The 25,461-nt window shown below is 35.0% G+C and overlaps 1 protein-coding gene across 3 annotated transcripts in view; it reads right to left on the minus strand.

Annotated features, from left to right (window-relative positions):
- Positions 1–1,901: 1,901 nt before the first annotated feature.
- The window catches only part of PAK2 (p21 (RAC1) activated kinase 2), an 80,414-nt gene continuing 56,854 nt past the window's right edge, over positions 1,902–25,461 (minus strand). For all 3 annotated transcript variants that reach the window (XM_067738533.1, XM_067738534.1, XM_067738535.1), the window contains 11 exons: positions 24,553–24,584; positions 23,231–23,335; positions 22,030–22,162; positions 16,988–17,051; positions 15,036–15,084; positions 14,442–14,554; positions 13,010–13,127; positions 11,111–11,210; positions 8,578–8,774; positions 6,233–6,370; positions 1,902–5,778 (listed from right to left, as the gene is read on the minus strand). In XM_067738533.1, the coding sequence (XP_067594634.1) occupies positions 5,692–5,778; positions 6,233–6,370; positions 8,578–8,774; positions 11,111–11,210; positions 13,010–13,127; positions 14,442–14,554; positions 15,036–15,084; positions 16,988–17,051; positions 22,030–22,162; positions 23,231–23,335; positions 24,553–24,584 (1,136 nt within the window). In that variant the 3' untranslated portion in view covers positions 1,902–5,691. The remainder of the gene's footprint in view (positions 5,779–6,232; positions 6,371–8,577; positions 8,775–11,110; positions 11,211–13,009; positions 13,128–14,441; positions 14,555–15,035; positions 15,085–16,987; positions 17,052–22,029; positions 22,163–23,230; positions 23,336–24,552; positions 24,585–25,461) is intronic.

Here is a 25,461-nt window from a genome sequence, read left to right on the forward strand (position 1 = left end):
ATGAAAGATGTACTTCTCCAAAATGAGGAATAAACCAACAAGCAAAAGGAAACAAAGGATCTAAAGTCAGGAGAAAAGTGAAACTGAGTTTCAGATGCCTGAGGGCAGAAGGCCTGTAGAGAAAGAGCCCAAACTGGAGCCCTAATCAAGTTCCCGGAAAGAAAAAGGAACTGTCCTTATCCAAGACATTTAATTCTACAGAAAATTGTCTTCAGAGGGCTTTTGCGGTGAGTTTGGAAAAACTTAGCGATAGGAACATAGAAACTTTCAAAGGAAACAAAAAGACAAAATTAACAATAAGAAAAGCAAAGAGTTGCACAAGAAATGACATGTGATAATAAATTACTCAACTCAAGTGAACAACAGTCCTACATAGTCATAAGGTAAAAACTGACTGCTAATCAAATAAAACTTTGCCACCTTTCTTAATTGGGAGACTAGAGGGAGTAGAAATGGGAAAATGGGATGGTATAATAGTAACTAAATTCTCAACTGTCATAACAGGAAGTTTCCAGAAAAAGAAAAATACAGAAATGTCAAGAAATACCTGTAGGACTTCACTGGTGGTGCAGTGGTTAAGAATCCGCCTGCCAATGCAGGGGACACAGGTTTGAGGCCCGGTCCGGAAGATCCCACATGCTGTGTGTGCCACAACTACTGAGCCTGTGTGCTGCAACTACTGAAGCCTGCACGCCTAGAGCCTGTGCTCCGCAACAAGAGAAGCCACCGCAATAAGAAGCCCACGTACTGCAACAAAGAGTAGACCCCGCTCGCCGCAACTAGAGAAAGCCCGTGTTGCAACAACTAAGACCAAACACAGCCAAAATAAATAAAATTAATTAAAAATAAAAAAAGTAAAAAAAAAAAAAGAAATACCTGTATAAGTATATAATATAGAAATCTGAAAACTAATGCATGCTAAAACCAGCTCAAAGTTAAAAGCAGATGCCTCTGTGGAGGACTCTGCAGTGAGAAAGTCTGCAGCTGGGGACTGGCACTATTTATAATGACTCCTTTAAGATTATCTGACTTTTTAATCTGTGCATATTATTTTATTAAAAACCTAAAATAAAGGTCAAAAAAGACCTTTCCCTTCATTGTTCTACTCTTCCTCCTCTTCAAAAGATAAAAACTTGTTAAATGATTTGAATAAAAAATAATTCCCTAATTTAAAAAAAGTCACAAATGTCAAAGTAGTAGTAAAGCATGTGTTAAGCTCCTACAAATAGTGCTTTTCAATAAAATCAATCATCTAGGCATTTTTGAACTTTTCTTAGGCAAATGTTTTGGGCATTTGCTATAGTTTAAGAAATACAAATGTCAGAATAGCAAAAAGCAGTTTTATAGTGTAACAAATATATTTTATGCAGTCATTGCCTACACTCCCCACTCCAGGCTAAAAAATGTATAATTTTGTTTTTTCATAGTGAACTCTCTATAATGCACCCGTTCTCCATGTCAGCATATCCAACATTCAAATTAAATGCGTATAATGAAGTGAAGCCTTAATGTATGGCACTTTTAAAGATTTCTTGGTGCATTTAACACAAAAAATTCTAGTAAGATTCTTATTACTTCACCTAGGTAAGCATTAGAATTTCAGGCCAAATTATTGAAGGTATTTCAACAGATCAGAAGTGTTTCCCTGGGTCTGATAGCCAGAACATTTTGAACAAATTTATTCTGAAACTGATTTAGAAGAGCGAAGGCTCACGCTTATTACTCATTAATTTTTGAAAACCTTTCTAATTTGGAGCTCTGTAATACATTCATGGTGCCATGACATGTTTAAAAAATATTCATCCTTAAAAATACTAGAACATTCTTTGAAAACCTATTACACTTATTCTTTTAAGCTATTCTGATCTAAAGAAAGAATTAAAGTTTAGGAAAAGGGAAAATGAACATTTAAAAAAGTTTATTTCTAGCCCTGAAAGAACAAAATTATTGAACAAGGTCATCAAATACAGCAGTTAATGTCAATGTAACAATTAAATAATTGAATGGGATTAAATTAAAAATAAAAGTCAATATAAAATTTGAAGACAAAACAGAAAAGACAAGTTACTTTCACTTAGTTCCATTTCTATCTAACAAAAACAAAAAAAACCCAAAACAAACAAACAAAAAACACACAAGACATTCCTACCAAAGATGTTTGACAGAATTATCATACATTTCTTTCTCTCTCATTTGGCAACATTCTAGAATGGTGAATGAGAAAGACTTCAGTTCTCTCAAGGCCAGGCCAGTGCTTGGTTCTCCTTTGTAATTCCCACAATATCTACCACAGTGTCTTTGTCAAAGTGGTCAATAAATGTGTTAGTGAGAAATAAAATCTGTGTGTGTGTGTGTGTGTGTGTGTGTGTGTGTATTTTTTCCCCTTCTTACACATACTCATATACACACACTGTGGAAAAACTGATTTTAGTTGTTTATTGTGGGAGCAGTTGAGACAAGGAAGACAATCTGCTTTTTATATTACTATAATTTCACTAAAAAAAACCCCCAAAGAATCTTAATCTGGATTTTAGCTATATTCCATAATGATTTTTTGACATTTCACTGGATATGGATCTCAGTATATTTTAAAACTTTTAGATTAAAAAACTGATGCAAATTTAAGCACCCATTTTTTTTTTTTCTAACTATAGCTACTGCCTGATCAGATCTAAAATTATTCTGGCTAGAATACAGTATATATAAACGAACATGTATTTATGTGAGCCCTACAAAGAAATCCTCATAGGTAGTTTTAAATTGCTTATTAAAGGCACAGGTCATTTAGGACTGGTGGTAACTAGATACACTTTAAGCAGCTTAATATTTATATGTTGAGGAGAAGAGAATTTGTACTGTGTGCCAGGCACTCAACACATGAAAACAGAGTTGTGTTAGCCTTAGTTTCTTATGCTAGCACAATCACTCTACTTGTTTACTATTCTATGTAGGATGAAATATTCAATATTTTCATGGTTTCTCAGTTTTAACTGTCCCTTTCAAAGCAGCAAAAGGAACAAGAGGAGAAGGAAACTTTTAGACTGCCAGAGTCTGAAATATAATAAATACTACAGTAATATTGTCTTAATAACAAAAGAGGACTACTAAGGTAATTTTTAGATTTAAATGGGAATTTTCATTCTAAAGTAATGACAAAAAGGTAAATACAAAAGGCAGTTATTAAAAAAAAACCATGAATCTTGATTCAGATATAATTTTTCTTGCAACAACATGTGAACATTTTAATTTAAAATTAATAAATCACAATTCTGTATTGCTTTTAAGATTAAGATTATTCAAAAATTGACACATTTCAGAATTAACCAAAGTACATTTCTATTACAAGTTAGTTTATCCAAGTAAGTAAAGAATAAACCACAGCGTAGCTCCCTTAACCTAGGAGTCAGGTTTTAATGACAAAGTCCGTTGCCAGCAATGGACATGCAGGTAACCATCAAGGAAGTTGTAAATACAAACCCCAAACTGCTTCTATAAACTGAAAAGACCTTTGTTGAGTCACAGGCATAAAAATGGGGCATTGGCACTGCATTCAGTGAATATGGCCTTTATGACTTACGCATGGAAGTGCCTTCTAGAGTGGTCATGAGGATCACAGTCTTACACCATCTAGTTGGTTTTCTATTTCATTGGTAGCATCTTCTTTATCATAATCCATCCAGACAACTATTTACAAAGAATGTTCAAATCTGGAACTCAACAGACGCTGTAGCTTTCCACCAGAAATAAACCAGCTTATTTCTGTAAAGTAATTTAGTAATAGCTGTAGAAGGCCAATATAATCCAGAGAAAAAGGAAATCAAGAATCAAATTGAAAACAGAGACTATTAAGTGCTCTAGATACAAGTTTCACTAATTATCTTACTTATTTTTGTGAAAACCTTCCTGTCTTACCAATTAAAAAAAAAAAAAACCCCACCAGCCATTTCTATCCTTATACCTGTATCTTAACAGAGATATGATGGGAATGATAGGAAATAAAACTCATATTAAGTTCTCCTAATGTACTCCAAAACATCAAAATTATTTTTATTCATGATTTGTACTATTGCAGGATGGCAAGTAGGTGTGAAGTCAATTAGGAGCGAATGGTGGGAACAAAAAGCCAGAACCAAAGCACGTATTTTTCTCTTTCATGTGGCTCTTGGCATGTCAGAAGGGACAATACTGCCTCCAAAAGCCAAACAATTAAAATGATGAGAGAAGATGAAGGGAGGAGGGGAAGGGAGAAGAGAGGGCACTCTAATAATTAATGTTACAGGTCACAGACCTTTTTTAAATCTTTAAAATAAAAAATGTATTGCTATCAACAAGCACATTTCATTCCTCTTTCTTTCTCCAGTTTTTTACATGAATATTATTTACTTATTTGAAAAAAATCTAAAGTAATTCAACATCTCAAATGACCCATGAATTTACCAAGAAGTACTTTGTCACTTAAGTTCTCACAGACAGTAAAAATGTTGGTAATGGGCTGGGAACAATGTTTATAACAAATCTCTACAGTTTACTGGTCAGAAGCTGCATCTCTAAGTAACTGACATTTCTCTTTCATGAATATAATCTTATCTATTTTAGAGCTCACCAAGGTTCAAGCCTCTCACTTTGTCTCTGCTAGCTCCAAATATTTTTTACCTTTAAATGGAAAAAAAAAGGTTAACTTTTAAATTCTGAAAATTCAATGGTTATTATATTATTTACCATGGGAAGGGGGGGAGGAGTAGGGTGAGAAAGGGTTAATTAAAAAACAAACTAGCTAAAATTACAACATATACAGAAACTTATTTCCAAAATGAAGGGAAAAAAAGAGGGACGGGGAAACTAGCGGCACAAACCAAAGTCCTGAAGCCAAATCTGAAGAGGACATAGAAAGAAAAACAAAGTGTAAGAAAGTAGAGTCAATGGGATTCTTTTTCTGTTTCAATGATTTAGTTATAAATATAGATTAGTCTTCTCTCTATACATGTTAACAAATGCCAAACAACTCACTATTATGAAACTTTTAAAACTGATTCTTTCACATTTGTTTAAAAAGGTAAAAATCACATTCTTTTCTTCCCTTCCTTCAGTTCAAACTCTGAACTGAAATATTACATGTAACAACAGCTGGTTCTAACTTCTATACAAAGTTAAACGATATTGAACTCCTTTGCCAATATAAGGAGCTACATAATTTCTATCACACTTGCCTCCAATTTAGGCATAAGAAACATTTCTCAAAGCAACTCAAAAGGAGCAAGTCAAGGAAAAGAAAGTTATGGAGAGAAAAGAAGACTAGCAGATAAAACACATACTCTGAAAAACCCAAATCTGCCATTCAAGTACTGAAAATACCTCAAAAGGGACAATGAATGGGATCTATTATAATGAAGTCAGCAAAATAAAATGCAAATCTCAAGCATGATATATGGCCCTGATGGGCTTTCTGCTGAAAGATGTAAGGTTAGTGATTCAGTCCACAATTCCTTTTGGACCCTAAAGAAGGGATTCAATAAGAAAGTTGTCATTCAGTTCTGCAATTTTTTCTTGGTTGTCTTCAGGAAATAGTAGCTTGTTTTTTTCCTCCTTGTTATGTAGACCATTTCTTTAAACCCCAAAAGAATAATAATTTTCATATATTAAAAGACTTCTTTTAGAAAATGGAGAAAAGAATATGAGGCCACGGCAATGATGTTAACGGTTACTCTTCATTGCTTCTTTAGCTGCCATGATCAGTGGTGTCAAGCTGGATAATGGTTTGGCCAGTTTCAGGAAGGGATGCTGTCAGAAAGAGTGGGGGAAAATAAATGTAAATGTCACCAGTTTAGAAGCCAAATATTTCAATTAAGCCCCTAAGACTACTTTATGGATCATAATTTATTTAACAAACACATATTTCAGTACTTCTATAAAATCAACATAATCACTACATCACTTTTATGGTTGAAAGTGTAGTCTTTTTAGTTTTTCTCATATTATAAAATCTCAGTTAAATGACCCAGATACCCATGCCTGCAATGAACTGGTGTGAGAACTGGTAATATGAAAAACTTATACATTTATCCCAGTATTATGGGTATTTTATTCTCAGCAGATAAAATCCTGAACTGCAGCAGCTGCCATGCTGCTGGTAATGAATGAATAGTGAAATGTAATTATGAACTCTATGTAAACTTTCTGCCGGTTACTCAAAAAAGTCAACTTTTTCCCAAAATAGAATTATTTCCAAATTCACCTGTAACAGTTCTCTGGCTGAACCCCTTTTCTCCACATCCATCTCCAAACATCGATTTAAGAAATCCCGAAATATGGGGGAAAGTTTCTCTGGGTTTTGAAGTTCTGGAGTTCCATTAGTCGCTATCAGGTACAAGGCCTAAGAATAGAAGAACAACTCTGACATACTTAAGATAGCTCAACAAAGTTAGAGAGTACTTTAAACTTTATGGATCTCTTACGTATTTAAAGACAATTGTCATACACACTAAAGTGTGGTTATTATTTCTACCCATTTCGATTAGATATTTTTCACTTTATTTTTCGATGTTACATTTCCCTGACTTCTTTTTCAAAATTATCTTCACCTTTTTCTTTTTTTGGATTATAAATACATACTGATAAATAAAACTACCACTATAATAAAATGGTATAAAGAAAAATGACCACAATCCCACCATCCACATATAGTATCCCATTTATCTTTCTTAAGATTTTTTTTCCAAGTCATACCACATTTCAAAACAATGGGATTTGTTGAAACTGCTTTAAGAAATTTTAAATTAGCTATATCTATATAGCTATAGATGAACAGGTGGAACACATAGGATTTTTAAGGCAATGAAGATACTCTTTAAGATACTTTTATAATGGACACGTTATTCAGTATACATTTGTCCAAACCCACGACATATGACATCAAGAGTGAACCCTAATGTAAACTATAGACTCTGGATGATACTGATGTGTCAGTGTAGGTTCAATGATGGTAAGAAATGTACCCTCTGTGAGGGATGGTGATAATGGGGGAGGTTATGCATGTGTAGGGGGAGAGGGCATATGGGAAATCTCTGTACTTTTCTCTCAATATTGCTGTGAACATGAAACTGCTCTAAAAAAACAAAGTCTTAAAAAAAAAAAAAGAAACAAAACTAGCTATATCCCACCCTCATCATCACTATCAATAATAACAGATTAGATCTACAAAATTATTTTAATGGCTGAATTGAATAGTGTCTTATTATATGGGTGCTTCATAATTTAGTCAATCCCCTTTGGAAAATCCTTGTATTCTTTATGTAATTCTCTATTTTCTTTGAATTCCTAGAAATGGAATTAAAAAAAAAAAACGCTCAATAGACTTTTTAAAAGAAGTTTTAGATGTACAGAAAATTGAGCAGATAGTACACAGCTCCCATATACCACCCCTACACACATACACACACACACACACACACACACACACACACACACACACACACACACAGAATTCCCCCATTATTAAAATCATACATTAGTACGGTACACTTTGTTACAAGTGATGAACCAATACTGACACACTTTCACTAAACAGAAGTCTGTAGTTTACACTGGGGTTCACTCTTTGTATTGCACAGTTCTATGGGTTTTGACACACGTACATTGTCATGCAACTACCATTATAGTATCACACAGAATACTTTCACTGCCCTAAAAATTCCCTGTGTTCCACCTATTGGTTATTATGAATAATGCTGCCATGAACATTTGTGTACAAGTTCTTGGGTGGATGAATGCTTTTAATTCTCTTTGTTATTTACCTAGCAGTGGAACTGCCAAGTCACATGGTAACTCAAAGTTAATTTTTACAGGAACTGTCAAACTGTTTTCCAAAGTGCTGTACCATTTTACATTTCCACTAGCAGTGTATGAGGGTTCCAATTTCTTCACATTCTCACCAACACTTATCATTGTCTGCCTTTTTGATTACAGTCATTCTAGTAAGGGTGAAGTGATCTTGTTAAGGCTTTGATTTGCATTTCCTTATTAACTACTGATATTGAGTCATACATGATAATTTAAAAGAAGTAAAAGATAAAAAAGAAAGAAAGAAAGATGGAACTCTCCACCTCAGCTGCTGGAATATGTACATAACTGTTTAAAATCTACTGACTTCATCTGTTTCTCAGAACCCTCACTCTTTTGTTTGAATATGGGCTTTAACATTGCCATCTACACAGGCTTCTCATAGATGTGATCCTGCTTTCCTCTTTGTACCTGGGGGTACAGAGGCCAAGGTTCAAAGTCAACAACCTGAAGGATATATCTAGAGCCCCTTAATTCTGCAGAAAAGTGACCAAATTCTTACTTATGTGCAAATTTAGAAACCACACAGCTTACCAAAAATTTACAAACTCTTTACCTAACACATTCAACTCAATAAGCCAGAAGCAAATCATTTTTAGACGTAGAGTGAGGGCAGAGACTAGGTTTTATCAACTTCGTATCCTAAATTCTTGGCCAGTGCCTGGCAAAAGCAAGGTCTAAATAAATGATTTAAAGAAAATTATTTTTCTTAAAATAAGGCTGATGCTTAATTGGTCTTACCCTCAAAGGATTTTCATTGAGATATGGAGGCTCTCCTTCTACCATCTCAATAGCCATAATACCCAGAGACCAGATGTCAACCTTAGGGCCATAAGCTTTCCGTGTAACCACCTCTGGTGCCATCCAGTATGGCGTTCCAACCATAGTACTTCGCTTGCTCTGCTCAGGGGTGATCTGGGCACAGAAACCAAAGTCAGCTATAAAACAAAACAAAACACCTTGAGTTAATGGTGTCCGTGGGTTGTTTAAGAGTTTACTTAATATGATTTAACTAACTACATTTGAGTATTCAGCCTCTTAATTTTTAAGAAAGTATTAATAAAGAAAACCAGAATGGGCTTACAAATATTTTGATGATGTTATATACTCTCACTTTTTAACTTTTACTTCCCACAAGTAGAGGGTAAATTATCAGGAAGCCTTTTTTTTTTTTGGCGGTACGTGGGCCTCTCACTGTTGTGGCTTCTCCCGTTGCGGAGCACAGGCTCCGGACGTGCAGGCTCAGCCGCCATGGCTCACGGGCCTAGCCGCTCCGCGGCATGTGGGATCCTCCCGGACCGGGGCACGAACCCGTGTCCCCTGCATCGGCGGGCGGACTCTCAACCACTGCGCCACCAGGGAAGCCCTATCAGGAAGCCTTTTATTCTAAATAATTCTATCCTAAAAATTTTAATAAAGTTGAAAAAGGTCTAAAAGAAAAAGTCACCAAAGCTGGACACCAAAACTATGTCCGCTGTGAATCAGGCAAAGGTCAGGAAGTGGAAATTACTTTTGAAGAAAATAAACAGAAGCTAGAATTAATAATAATAAGCATCCGACTCAGCAGAGAGCCTAGGAAAAGAACATGTTTAACTGCAACTGTACCTACAAGGTCTTCACCAGCATTACTCTATTCCAAGCACCTCATTTTATAACTGAAGAGCAAAATGCCTAATTTAGTACCCAGTATTAATTTAGTGGAAAAGTCAAGATGAGAATCCAGAATTTTTTCCTTCCTTCTACTGTTAAACCCATTCTACTCCATATGTAAACACTGTTAACATTTAGGTTTGTAAGCTTTAGACTCTTCGTTATGCATTTCCAAATGTACAAATAATACCCGTGAACTGACTGATTTATTTTACCTAGTTAGGATATTTTGTAAACTGCTTTTTAAAACCTAATTTTTTAGATATCTTTCCATATTAGTACATTAACCCACCTCACTATTATAACTACACAACTTCACGGAACATAAAAATACCATAATGTATTTAACCATTTCTGTACTACGAGACATTTAAGATATTGTTGGACTTTCTTTACAAGGTTGCAGAGAACATTTTTGTACTTATTGCTGTGCGTATGTTCAGTAATTCTATAGGAGAGAATCCTAAAAGAGCAATTGTTAGGTCAAATCATAACATTTACAGCTAAAATGAGTGCTTATAACTGTTCCAAGTATAATACCTCATAAGAATTAACATACCTCATGATAATTTTATGAGACAGGCATATTTACTACTGTTATGATTTCCATTTTACAAATGGAGAAACTGAGGCATACATATTTTTAGATAACTTATCCAAGATCATTCATCTAGTAAGTGGTAGAGCCATGGTAACATATTAACCAAAAAAGTCAAATTTAGTTACCTGTGTATCCACCAAAAGTGTATGAGAATGTCAATTTCTAGTTTTCCCACTAAAATTACAATTATTAACTATATATTCTGACTATCTGACAGAACCTGGGTCCCCTTTTCTTGTGGTTGAATAACCTTTGGAGTATCTATCTTAAAAAAAGAGATGTTGAAAAACGAGCCAAACTCTCTAGGCAAACAGAAGAAAAAGTTTTTGGTCTCCTGATCTAAGAAATGCCTTGAATTTTGCATAGTTGGAGAAACCTCAGTAGAAGGTCTTCTTGAATCCTCCAGAGGACATGGTTGGAACTGAGATTATAGCCAGCAGAGGAAAGGAGTTTTTGGGTTTTTTTTCCATGACTCTACCATGTCTGATACAGAAGTTAATTAGGGAAAGAGGTTTACACATGGTTTTTTTCAGACCTTGTCATCTCTGACATAACGGTCATACAGTCCTCCCCCAATTAGGCCACCATCTACCAAATCCAGAGAAAGATGAACAGCATAATGACAAAAAACTACCCCAACAGGTAGCAGAGATAAATCCAAGTTTATGTTTGGAAGACAGCACCAACATTATAATAGTCCCAGACACTGTTCCTCAATGCTTTACATTTTTACTACTCAGAAGAATTCTCTGAGATAGGTACTGTTATTTTCCTTATCATACAAATGAGAAAATGGACACAAAAAGAGATTATGTAACTCACCCAAAATTATTCAGCAAGTAGTAGCAGATCCGCTATTTAAACTCAAGCTGTCCAGCTGACAGTCCATATCTTTTTACTACTATTCTCCCCCACTGCATGTATTGTCATAAAAATGTTAATAGCAGAAGAGGGTTTTTACTTAAACAAAAGGCAGAAAATTATAAGTAACATATAAATGTTATTTATTCACTTGTTACTCACTAAGTTTAACAGATCCTTCCATGCCCAAAAGCACATTGTCACTTTTGATGTCTCTGTGGATCACTTGATTAGCATGTAAAAACTCCAATGCCTGTAAACACTGAACAGGAGAAAAACACCTATCAATGAAACAGTCCCTGAAAAGTCTAAGGGAAGTTCACATACACCATTTATGACCTGAGCACCACCTCTAGTAACCAGCAGAAGATACTCTAATAATATCATGAAGAAAAAAATCCTGTCACATGCAGTTGTGAAAATAAGACACCTAAAATAATTAGATCCCCCTCTTCCCACTCTCTGCTCTTATCCAGAGACAATTATTATATAATGTCTTATCTAGGCCTATTTCTGCCACAGATTATTTAATACCATAGAATATCACTTAGTCTTCAATGTTGTCATTTATGAAATGGTGGGTGGGTCTACATGATTTCTAGGCCTGCTCAGGTTTAAATGCCTAAAGGTATGCAGCACTTGGTAAATATGAACAAGGCTTTTTAGAAATCATTTCAACAGTAAAGGATAAACTTATCATTTCCATTTGAATCTGAAATATGCCAAAGTCTAATCAATGTAAGCCACTGCGGGTCTGGTTCTCTCCAGCTGTTCAATGCTATGTAAAATGTTTTCTTCATTTCTTCTATGGTAGGTTTTACATAAAGCTATACCCACACCCTAGACACCAGTGACGATCCTGGACACCACTTCCGTCTTATGCCATATTTCAGAAAGCACTGAGTCAAAAGAGCAGAAGAACTACTCTTACTTCCTTAAAAACAAGAATGAAATTCAATTTAAAAAATCTGCTTGCTATGTTTTTTTAATGTAAACTGAGTATAAATTGTAACTTGGAAAAAGTTGTTTTTATTTCTTACCCCCACTAAAGTAGAACAACAAATAAAGTCTGTACATCATTAATAACAAAAATCTCACTCAAAATAATCTACTATTCAAAGAAAAAAACCAGATTAACTGTGTATTACTGCAATACATTTACCAAGCATTTAAGCAGATTCCTGGAAAGAACAAATCCCCAGAAAAATACTTGTGTAAACAAATAGAAACAAATGTTATCACAATTAGAGGAACTACTAAAATAATTTTATATTGATTATGAAAAAAATTATTAGAAAAACAAGTTAAGTATAAATAGATAAATCCTTAAGTTTTTATCAGCTTTTAAGTGATCAAACATTCTTTGTTAAGGGATATATTATTGTTTCCCTCCTGAAAGAGTCAAGAGGGCTCCCCTTAGGTGAAGCATAATTACATTAGAATTAAAAGTTTCAAAGAATAGTTTTTAAAAAACACCTAATAAAAGCTGAAAAAGGAAAAACATCACATATACTGTTCTTACATGAACAAAGTTTATAATTTACTTATAATTCACTGTAAAAATGCTGAAAGCCATATCACAGGAAACATAATAGTCGTAAGAACTTTTACAATTTTGTCCTTTGTGACAATGATTCCTAGGGTACTCGAAGAAAGTACTGTGCAATTTTAATGACAATAAGCAAATCATTAACCTAAGTCTCATCTGTAGGAAAAGATTACATGGAAGAAAGAAAGGCTCATTTTTGGCTTAGATCTAGGCAATGTGGCAGAATTCTACTAGCCTAAGCAAACAGTATGTCTCAAATTCATTAATGAATATCATCTCATTGGTCACCTTTAAAGAGATCAATAAGGCCACAAGTAAACTTATTAATTAATACTTAGGGTGAAGATGTGTACCACTTTGTCCTTGTTTCCACTGTTGAGCGGTGTATTTTTAATGGCACTCCCTCTCACCCTTCAAAGTATCCTGCTTGGATAATAACTAAAAATTTGCTTCTTTTCACATCCTGTTAACCACATTGTTACTGTAACTTTTCAAAAAGGGAGCAAACTCACCTCTCTGCATACAGCAGCAATCTGTGCTTCATCCATGCAGGTCTCTGTTACAACATCAGTAAGTGATCCCCCAGCGAGGTACTCCATTACCACAAACAATTCGTCTCCCACCAGGTAACTAAAAAAAAGAACATACAAAATACATTCACACTTTCACTTTTTCTAAACACGTGGCACTCTATATTGAAGAATTCAAATGTTAGGAATCCTAATTAAAAAAACTAGAAAGCTGGTAGCTTTGATAGCTGGGAAGAAAACTGAAAAGTTGCTATGGAACAGCACAAAAAAAAAATACCTGAGGGTCATTATGATTTTCCCAAATCACTTTAAAATTTTGCCTGCAATTCTAACTTGAGTGTGTACATAGATTATTCCAATTCAAATAACCTTGTATGGCAGGAATGATTTGTCCTTTTTTACAGACGAAGAGATGGAGGCTTGGAAAGGCTAAGTAACTCATCCAAGGTCACACAGCCAGTAAGTGCCAGAACAAAACCTGAAGCCAAGCACAACTGATTCCAAAGCTTATGACTTATTTTAACCACCATGCTTTACTGACTTGAAATACTATTTTAAAAAGCAGAGAAATGTACCTGGAAAGTTTCTTTCTATGAACATGGCCCCAGAGCTAGCCCTAAAGTCTAAAAATGTGTTTTCTTTTAACCCATTCAAAACAAATTTAAATATGGAAATTAAAAAAAAATCACCTATGATTCCCTATCTCCAATATAATCACTACTATAATTTTCATTTATTTTTCTACAATTCTTCTTTCATTCACATATATGTAACTGCTTTAAAAAAAAAAACAGATGTAAGGTAATTCCCTGGCAGTCCACTGGTTAGGACTCTGAGCTCTCACTGCCTAGGGCTCGGGTTCAAGCCCTGGTTGGGGAACTAAAATCCCATATGCCACATGGTGCGGCCAAAAATAAAAAAAATTTAAAAATTAAAAAAATAAAAAATGTAAGATACATAATTTTCTCTTCTACTTTTTGTTCTCCTATTTAACATCAATTCCTAAATTAAGTGAGGTTTTGATAAACATGCTATTTGCCCATGAAAGACAAAATTTGAAATCAAAATTGACTTGAAAGTTTAAAAACTGTGTGGCTGGTCACCTCTGTCAGTCAAGACATGAATCACAGCCAACGTTTCCTTAATGTTTCTGCTTCTGATCATTTGTAATTCATATGAGCACCAGCAGCAATGTCCTTCATTTAACTGCCTTCTCTCACTTGCCAAGTGACAGCTATGTAGAAAAAGGACCTTCTAAACTGTAATATGCTATTTTTACCTCTCCTCCTCCTTCAAGTTTATTTTTCAGTGTTGACACTCAACCTTAGTCTAACTAAACTGGCTAGCCCCCAAAACCATGAGACTTAAAATTTCAACATTTTTCTCCCAATGTTTAAGAAATATTTATATTTACCTGTCTAAGAAGTTAACTATGTTGGGATTCTTTAATTCTTTCATCACCAGAATCTCATTAATGATCAATTCCTTCTTTGGCTGTTTCTGTAAATTAATCTGCTTAATAGCAACCTATGATGGAAACAGGAAAAAAAAAGTCAGAACAAGTTTCCTAATACTCTTAGAAAATTACAAACACAGATCAGTTAATAATCTAATTTACTACATACATACTATACGATGAGATTATAATTTACTCATAGGCAGTACTTTAACTTCCACACTGCCTATGCACAATTCTTTGTAATACACAGAGCTTAAATATTTTTAGATTTCTCTTGAAATCTAAATGCAAGGTCAGCCCAGTGCCAGGAATTAATCCTCTTTTCATCCCAAGCTGGGAAAATAATTTTTAAAATATTTATTTATGAAACCAAACACATAATTACTTCTTTTTTCCCCTCAATAAGGAAAGTGCTATAAAATTACCTAGAGTAATTCTTTCAACATATTCAACTGCAAGAAATTCCTTACTGATTATTCACAGGCAGATCTAGTTTCTTCCCATATTAAAAGCTAATGGTAACACCCAGAAGTATGAAAAAGTAGCTACCTCTTGTCCCAATGCCACATCAGTAGCAGTGAAAACTGTGCCAGAAGCCCTAGGGAAAAGAAGACATAACCAGATTTAAGGTTTCAAAATCATTCTCATTTATAACATCCAAAGACTTTATACTCAGAACAACTAAAAAGAGGTTAAAGAACGTTTAAGACTAAACATCTTTAAAAGAAGTAAAAGCAAAAACAAAGGGGGAAAAAATAAGAAAAAGAGGCAATTCTTGTGGCCAAAACTTATGTTAGAAATTTGTCATAAATTTCAGATCTACAAAAATACAGAAAAAAGATAAAGAAAAGAAAGAAAAAAGTCACATATACTCATGGATCCACTGCCCTGTTTAAGAAACAAAGAACTACAAATAAATTTGAAGGTTCTTATGTGCCCTTTCCAAAGGCATCCTACCTCCTCCCTAAAGTAATCTATATTGGGTATTTATTCTGTATTTGATGTGCATCATTTACATGTATTTCTCTATACTTTATACTCTATACTTTCTATAACGGTGTGTACCGCTATAGAAAATGTTTCACATAATTTTTTTTTTTTTTTTTTGGTGGCACGCGGGCCTCTCACTGTTGTGGCCTCTCCCGTTGCGGAGCACAGGCTCTGGACGCGCAGGCTCAGCCACTCCGCAGCATGTGGGATGATCCCAGACCAGGGCACGAACCCGTGTCCCCTGCATCGGCAAGTGGACTCTCAACCACTGTGCCACCAGGGAAGCCCCAATTTTTTAACTTCATATAAATGATTTCATTTTATGTATTTTCCTATAATTTGCTTTTTTAATTCAACACTGGATTGGGGATGGTCATCCATATGGATAGGTGTTATCCTTGTTCACTTGTAATTATTACATATATTATCCAGTATACTATTTACAATTTATCCATTCTCAGGCAGAAGAATATTAACATGATTTTCAATTTCTTGTTATTAAAACCAGTGCCGCAAGTGAATTTGGTTTTTAAAAAGAAATTCATAAGGAAGTTTTCAAAAAGACTCAAGCTCACTTTCTAAACTGACAGAACACTTTCCAGAGATTAATAACATTAAAAATTCAAGATGTTCATTTGCTCCCAAGCAACAGAAAAAAAGATTTCAGTTAGCATAGTTTAAAAATACAAATTATTGGGAATTCCCTGGAGGTGCAGTGGTTAGGACTCCACGTTTCCACTGCAGGAGGCCTGGGTTCAGTCTCTGCTCAGGGAACTAAGATCCCATGAGCCATGTGGCACAGCCAAAAAATAATGATAATAATTTTTAAAAAAATACAAATGGGGCTTCCCTGGTGGCGCAGTGGTTGAGAATCTGCCTGCCAATGCAGGGGACACGGGTTCGAGCCCTGGTCTGGGAAGATCCCACATGCCGCGGAGCAACTAAGCTCGTGCGCCACAACTACTGAGCCTGCGTGTCTGGAGCTTGTGCTCCACAACAAGAGAGGCTGCGACAGTGAGAGGCCCGCACACCGCGATGAAGAGTGGCCCCCGCTCACCGCAACTAGAGAAAGCCCACACACAGAAACTTAGACCTAACACAGCCAAAATAAATAAATAAATTTTAAAAATACAAATGATTGAACACAATCAGAAGATCAGTAGAATTAAATATCCATACTTAATGATGTGATTAAAATGCAGGTTTTTAAAACTATAATCCTGTAGTAAATTTTCTTACTGTCTTTTAAATATTTGCCAGGCAATTTTCCCACCCATCTAATTTCTTATCACCAACGCAAAATAACACTTAAGAAGAAACAATGCACAATCACTGCTAAGTAGTACAGTATTTTAATAGCATCTAGAAATAAACGCATTACTTATTTACACAAATCCAAGGATACTACTCATAGAATACCAGAAGTGCTCAATGTCAGCAGGCAAAAGAGATATCATGCTGGGCACCCAGGAAATAATGAATATTCTGGTAATACAGTCACAAATACTTACCCTTGCCCAATTTTTTCATATCTTGTGTATTTTTTCTTAGGGTCACCTATGCTTACAATAGTTCCTATTTTAAACAAAAACAACAAAAAGTTGGAAACTCAGTCAAGCATTTAAAAATTGTAAACTAATTCTGATAACATTATTTCTTTTAATAACCTCCACTGATTTTAGAAGTTTTCAAACATAACACTAAGTTTCAAAAATAATGTATGTTTCAAACACTAAAGAAACAATTAACAAAAATAAAAAAGTATCAGAAGCAAGAAGACACATTATTTCCACTAGGTTAGACCTCCTAACTAATGTCTTGATTATCCCACCTCCTCAAAATGACCACGTTTTAGAATGACCAACAGTACTAGTTTTCTTGAGACTAAGGGGGTTTTAGGATGTGGCATGTTCAGTCTTAAAACTGGTAAATTCCCGGGGAAAGGAAAAGTTGGTCATCCTACTTATCATACTCCACTGAAATGTACTAAACTAATGATAAGTTATAAAACTACTTACTATGAGAAAAAATATAAATATTTATATATATATAAAATACCCAAATGAAAAACCCTAAATGGCTTTTCTGACTCTTCTCATATATCTTATATCTTTCAATATATTTAGGAAATCACTTATTACTATAAACATTACTCTAATGTGAACTAATCATACATGTGTTTTAGGAAAGTTCACTATGTCACAACTAAGAAACAGGTTTTATTTTACTTTATTTAACTTTTAATTTTACATTGGAGTATAGCTGATTAACAATGTTGTGATAGTTTCAGGTGCAGAGCAAAGGGACTCAGCCATACATATACATGTATCCACTCTCCCCCAAACTCCCCTTCCATCCAGGCTGCCACGTAACATTGGGCAGAGTTCCCTGTGCTATACAGTAGGTCTTTGTTGGTTATACTTTTTGTTTTTAATTAAAAAAATTTTTTTTAATTTTTGGTTGTGTTGGGTCTTCGTTGCTACGCGAGGGCTTTCTCTAGTTGCGGTGAGCGGGGGCTACTCTTTGTTGCGGTGCACAGACTTCTCATTGCTGTGCCTTCTCTTGTTGTGAAGCACGGGCTCTAGGAGTGCAGGCTTCAGTAGTTGTGGCACGCAGGCTCAGTAGTTGTGGCACATGGGCTTAGTTGCTCCGTGGCATGTGGGATCTTCCCGGACAAGTGATCGAATCCATGTCCCCTGAATTGGCAGGTGGATTCTAAACCACTGTACTACCAGGGAAGTCCCTGGTTATCCATTTTAAATATAGCAGTGTCTACATGACAATTCCAAACTCCCTAACTATCCCTTCCCCCATTCTTCCCCCCTGGTAACCGTAAGTTCATTCTCTAAGTCTGTGAGTCTGTTTCTGTTTTGTAAATAAGTTCATTTGTATCATTTCTTTTTAGATTGCCCATATAAGGGATATCATACGATATTTCTCTTTCTCTGACTTACTTCACTCAATATAACAATCTCTAGGTCCATCCGTGGTGCTGCAAATGGCATTATTTCATTCTTTTTAATGGCTGAGTAATATTCCATCGTATGTACGTACCACATCTTCTTTATCCATTCCTCTGTCGATGGACATTTAGGTTGCTTCCATGTCCTGGCTATCATAAACAGTGTTCCAATGAACACTGGGGTGAATGCACCCTTTCGGACCATGTTTTTCTCCAGGTATATGCCCAGGAGTGGGACTGTAGTGTCATGTGGTAGCTCTACTTCCAGGTTTTTAAGGAACTTCTATACTGTTCTCCATAGTGTTGTTCCAATTCACATTCCCACCAACAGTGTAGGAGGGTTCCCATCTCTCCGCACCCTCTCCAGCATTTATTGTTTGTGGATTTTTTGATGAAAGCCATTTTTGACTGGTGTGAGGTGATATCTCATTGTAGTTTTGACTTGCATTTCTCTAATAATTAGTGATGTTGAACATCTTTTCATGTGTCTCTCGGCCACCTGTGTCTTCTTGGAGAAATACCTATTTAGGTCTTCTGCCCATTTTTTGATTGGGTTGTTTGTTCTGATATTGAGCCTCACGAACTGTTTGTAAATTTTGGAGACTAATCCCTTGTTAGTCACATCATTTGCAAATATTTTCTCCCAATCTGTGGGTTGTCTTTTCGTTTTGTTTATGGTTTCCTTTGCTGGGCAAAAGCTTTTGAGTTTAATTAGGTCCCGTTTGTTTATTTTTGTTTTTATTTCCATTATTCTGGGAAACAGATCGAAAAAGATATTGTTGCAATTTATGTCAGAGAGTGTTCTGCTTATGTTTTCCTCTAGGAATTTTAGAGTGTCCAGTCTCACATTTAGGTCTTTAATCCATTTTTGAGCTTATTTTTGTATATGGTGCTAAAGAATGATCTAATTTCATTTTTTTACATGTAGCTGTCCAGTTTTCCTGCAACCATTTAAGAGACTGTCTTTCCACCATTGTGTAGTCTTGCCTCCTTTGTTGTAGATTAATTGATCACAGGTGCATGGGTTTATTTCTGGGCTTTCTATCCTGTTCCACTGATTTATATTTCTATTTGTGTGCCAGTACCATACTGTTTTGATGACTGTAGCTTTGTAGTACAGTCTGAAGTCAGGGAGCCTGATTCCTCCAGTTCCATTTTTCCTTCTCCAGATTGCCTTGGCTATTTGGGGTCTTTTGTGTCTCCATATAAATTTTATGATTTTCTTGTTCTAGTTCTGTGAAAAATGCCATTGGTAATTTGATAGGGATTGCAGTGAATCTGTAGATTGCCTTGGGTAGTACAGTCATTTTGACAATATTGATTCTTCCAATCCACGAACATGGTGTATCTTTCCATCTGTTTGTCTTCTTTGACTTCTTTCGTCAGCGTTGTATAGTTTTCAGAGTACAGGTCTTTTGTCTCCTTAGGTAGGTTTACTCCTAGGTATTTTATTCTTTTGATGCAATGGTAAACAGGATTGTTTCTTGAACTTCTCTTTCTGATCTTTCGTTGTCAGTGTATAGAAATGCAACAGATTTCTGTGTATTAATTTTGTAACCTGCAACTTTACCAAATTCATTGATTAGCTCTAGTAGTTTTCTGGTAGCACCTTTAGGATCTACTATGCATACTATCATGTCATCTGCAAACAGTGACAGTTTAACTTCTTGTTTTCCAGTCTGGATACCTTTTATTTCTTTTTCTTCTCTGACTGCTGTAGCTAGGACTTCCAAAACTATGCTGAATAATAGTGGTGAGAGTGGACATCCTTGTCTTGTTCCTGATCTTAGAGGAAATGCTTTCAGCTTTTCACCATTGAGTGTGATATTAGCTCTAGGTTTGTAGTATATGCCCTTTATTATGTTGAGCTATGTTCCCTCTATGCCCACTTTCTGGAGAGTTTTTTATCATATGTGTGACGAATTTTTTCAAAAGCTTTTTCTGCATCTGTTGAGATGATCATATGGTTTTTATTCTTCAATTTGTGGGTGTGGTGTATCACACTGCTTGATTTGTGGATATTGAAAAATCCTTGCATCCCTGGGATAAATACCAATTGATCATGGTGAATGATACTTTTACAGTATTATTGGATCTGGACTGCTAGTATTTTGTTGATTATTTTTGCATCAGTGATATGTTCATCAGTGATACTGGCTGTAATTTTCTTCTTTTGTGGTATCTTTCTCTGGTTTTGGTGTCAGGGTGATGGTGGCCTCACAGAATGAGTTTAAGAGTTTTCCTTCCTCTGCAATTTTTTGGAACAGTTTCAGAAGGACAGGAGTTAGCTCTTCTGTAAATGTCTGATGGAATTCGCCTGTGAAGCCATCAGGTCTTGGACTTTTGTTTGTTGGGAGTTTTTAAATCACAGTTTCAATTTCAGTGCTTGTGATTGGTCTGTTCATATTTTCTATTTCTTCCTGGTTTAGTCTTGGAAGGTTGTATTTTTCTAAGAATTTGTCCATTTCTTCCAGGTTGTCCATTTTATTGGCATACAGTTGCTTGTAGTAGTCTCTTATGATCCTTTGTATTTCTGTGGTGTCCGTTGTAACTTCCCCTTTTTCTTTTCTAATTTTATTGATTTGAGTCCAGTCCCTTTTTTTCTTGATGAGTCTGGCTGAAGTTTATCAATTTTGTTTATCTTTTCAAAGAACCAGCTTTTAGTTTTATTGATCTTTGCTACTGTCTTCTTTGTCTCTATTTCATTTATTTCTGCTCTGATCTTTATGATTTCTTTCCTTCTACTAACTTTAGGTTTTGTTTGTTCTTCTTTCTCTAGTTGCTTTAGGTGTAAGGTTAGGTTGTTTGTTTGAGATTTTTCTTGAGAAACAGATTTTAAAATTAGGATATCGTACATAAAACTCTAACTTATATTCATATTAACAGTAAGTCAAAACATGAGAAAACCACACTAAATTTTCACTTAAACTTTCACTAGGTAAAAAGAGAGAGGGGCATATCAAAGAAATTCACAGATATAATCCAGTTTTACATAGGTACCCAACCTCAAGCCTACTGCCAATATATAATATTTTTCCTTGATCCCTCTAGGTCAGTATCCTTTATAACTAAAGTTGCTATAGACTTGTAGTGAGATGTTATTGCTACCCTCTCTGGCACTGTGTGTATTATTTCCAGTGCTTGATCCAGGCCAATGATAGCTGATGGATGAAAAAGGAGAAGAGAAAAAAATATATTTTATGCTTACACATATTATCTATATAGGCCATTTTGTTTAGTTATTTAGGGGCATATTTTATTCTACAGGTGTACATAAATATATACAAACTTCCTTTGATAAAGTTTCCAACTAGGACCCATAGATTTGGCCCTTTGAGAAGAAGTATTGCTCCCCAAGGTACTGACTATTTTGCAAAGATGCTGCTCACCAGTCAGCACATAATAATAAGAAAGCAAAGAACAGTATTATTTTGGCTTTACTACATTAATTGAAGCTGTTGTTCCTAGAAGAAAACAATTTATTTTTTATGTCTTAAGCCAACATATAAGACATAAATCAAGATCCACCTGGGCCAAATGTTTCAGGGGCTGTTAACAATTTAAGAATAATGTAAAATGTAGTTAACATACTTAATTTCTCCATAATCTCTTCATCTGTCATTTTGGCCTTCTTTTTCTGTTTGTCTGAAGTCTTGGCACCACTATCAACATTAGAATCACCAACTGGTGCAGGAATAGGATCAATTACAGACCGTGTATAAATCTGCAGAGAAACAGTTAATTACCGAGACTTGAGGAAAAATATTTTTAGGTATTCTTACTGGCACACTGTTCAGTTCTTTGATTTTTTGACAAAAACTAAGTTGTCCTCAGTGTTCTAAAGAATGAGAATAGTATTTTCAGACTTGTCTTATGAAAGACGGGTAACTAAGATGCAATGTGAAACATTTTTCTTTCGCACGTCATGTATATATTTTAAAAGTCTGTGTAGCAAAACAGCAGATCTGTGAATGAAATTTAAGTGTAACCAGATTGAAAATAATATGCCAGAAATGAAGCAAAAAGAAGTACAAGTTAAAAGTCATATTTTTTCTACAAGAGAGAAATAAGGAGCAAAGAAACCCTGATGTTGAAATAACTATTATTAATTTCCACAAAATTTTTTTATACAAATATAATATCTACCATTTCATTTCAAACAGCCAGTTCTAAGTGGTAAAGAAAATAGAGCTCTCTACCATTAGATGAGGATCCATTGGCAGTCCTTGGAGCCTTACCCGCCTATTGTGCCAACACTTCATCATGCTCCCTGGACTTTATTTGTATTAGTACAGGGAGAGGGACAGGACTCTTTCTGTCTCTATCTAAGGTTTTTATTATTAAAATTCTCCCATATCTGTTAGAAACTTCACTCTCGGCAGCCTCTTGAATGATACCAAGGCTTTAAGAGAAATGTTAAATGGGAGTTAAATACGTACTTTGGATAAAAGGTAAGATCCAAGTTTTAGATACAGTACTTTTCTGCACTGAGATAAACAGAAAGAGGCAAAGAAACAGATGAGTTCTCTGGAACAGATGGTGTAATACAGAAAGAAAACAAAATGAGAAAAGTATTTTAACTTTTAAAGAATCCATTCGGTTTTAATTTTCAAAAAACTAGTTTTTTGATGAGTGGTGTTTAGGTAAAGATCTCCTAGTCAAATATCCGATATTAAAATATTTTAAGCCTGAGGACTTTTAAAAAATTAATCACTGGAAGTTAAATACAGACTGCTTTTTAAAACACACATGCACAGACACACACAACCCAATTCACTAATCAGAAACTCACTGATTTTGTATGATCTGGTCGTGGGGCAATAACAGGAGGAGGAGTCTCTTCATCATCATCGTCTTCTTCTGTTACTACTGCTGTTTCCGAACCCTTGGTATTCAGCTGCATTTATCACAGGAGCAAAGTGAGGAAGACAAGTCAAATATGACTATCTCTCTTTTTCACCATACTTGAAAAAATATTTAATAGCTCATTTCAAAGCAATAAAACCTCACTGGTTCTAATCTAATCATTTAAAAAGTAAAGGTAGGGGCTTCCCTGGTAGCGCAGTGGTTTAGAGTCCACCTGCCGATGCAGGGGACACGGGTTCGTGCCCCGGTCCGGGAAGATCCCACATGCCGCAGAGCGGCTAGGATCGTGAGCCATGGCCGCTGAGCCTGCACGTCTGGAGCCTGTGCTCCGCAATGGGAGAGGCCACAACAGTGAGAGGCCCACATACCACACACACACAAAAAAAAAAAAAAAAGTAAAGGTAATTCTATATATTACAGAAAAGTTTATGAAACAAATGTATACAGTAAATACCAAGTATTCTTAAGAGGGAATTCATACCTTTTATAGAGAATTTTATACCATTTTAACAAGCCCAAAAAGTAAACAATCATTTCATTTGTTAAGACGAAAAACAAAAATCCTCTGGACTTTGTATAAGTCAGAGATTTCTGGCTATTTAAAACAGCTAGATTCACCAGAAGTTGTGACTAACAAAGCAAAAGAGGAAGGCATTATCCTTTATACAGAGCTTATTATATGCTAGGTGAATGCTAAGTAGGTACTTTACATGTTATTACATATAGGTGTATGCTAAGTAGGTACTTTACATGTTATTACATATAGTCTTCAAATAACTCCAGGAGACTGTGTCCTCCTAATTGAGGAATTGAAAATAAAATAGCTACTGTTTGCAAGAGGTATTTGTGCTTACATGATAACTTAGATAAAGTTTCAGACAACTCTGAAGATTCTGACAGGCTTCTATTGTTCAGTATATTTCCATAGTCTATATTCAGTAGGATGATGCCAGAGGAAAATGCTGGCAAGTTCTTTGTGTTCATGTTTATATATGGAAACATTATCAAAAGTAGCTAAACTGCTCTAAAGATCATAAGCTTTAGTTACTTTAAGCATCACCTGAGGAAATTCTATTTGCTTCATATGGCTTCCTCAAATAATCAAGTGGCTAGCTAAAAACATATGTCAATATTAAGTAGCTATTTCTGGAGGCTGTAATTTATTTCAGAAAGTAAAATAAAAACTGAGACTTGTTTGGGGTAACTTAAATTAGAACAAGAGCTATAAGAAATAACATATTAACTTACTGCTGGCGTTCCAGACGGGAAGCCATCTTTCTCTGAATACAAAACAGAAAATAATGCTAAGTTAACAATTCAAAAAATAAAACAATTTTATACAATAAAAGGAAAAAAAGATAAAGCAGAGCAAGTAAAAAGTTCTCAGACTGATTTCATTTTAAGTTGAATTAAGTCTTGAGAAAAACAATATCAGTATTCAAACAAGAATTTGCACATTATAAACCTCAAGTTTAATGGAACTCTGTAAATTTGCTAAAAATCATTGAATTGTATACTTCAAGTGGGTGATTTTTGCAGCATGAAATTATACCTTAATAAAAAAATTTTATTTGAAACTATACCTGCATTTCTTAAAATAAGACAGAAGTCTATTCATAATGATATTTTTCTCCAGCAAACTGCCTATCAAGGAACTTAAAGAAACCAACAGTAACTCTGCAAAGGAAAATTACTGACATAAATTTTGATCACTATGAAAGCAAATCCCTGAAGACAAAACACAGTTCATGAAGACTAAATACCACAATATTCATTCTGGAGTTTAGAAGAGCAAGTTTTGTTTTACCTTTTAAAATGACCAGACACACACACACATGAATATACCATCTCTGTTCAAACACTGATTAAAAAAAAGATTATTCATTTACACAGACTTAGAAGTTGACAAGAAAGTTGGGGACAAATCTGACCTTTTGCTAACGTTGTACTAGACTATGTAAAAAAGGTCAAGATTTACCAAGTGGGCTCTATTTCTTCCTTCAACACAGCCCTTATTTCTACGAGAATGCAATCAAATAAGTACAATTAATTAAAACTAAATGTATGATTTTTAGCTCAATCATATTGTTTTTTACAACTACATGTATGACTTGAGAGGACAGAGAAACATATTAAATAATAACCTGTGATGTAATT

The sequence above is a fragment of the Pseudorca crassidens genome, chromosome 5 (genome assembly GCF_039906515.1).
Source record: "Pseudorca crassidens isolate mPseCra1 chromosome 5, mPseCra1.hap1, whole genome shotgun sequence".
NCBI lineage: Eukaryota > Metazoa > Chordata > Mammalia > Artiodactyla > Delphinidae > Pseudorca > Pseudorca crassidens.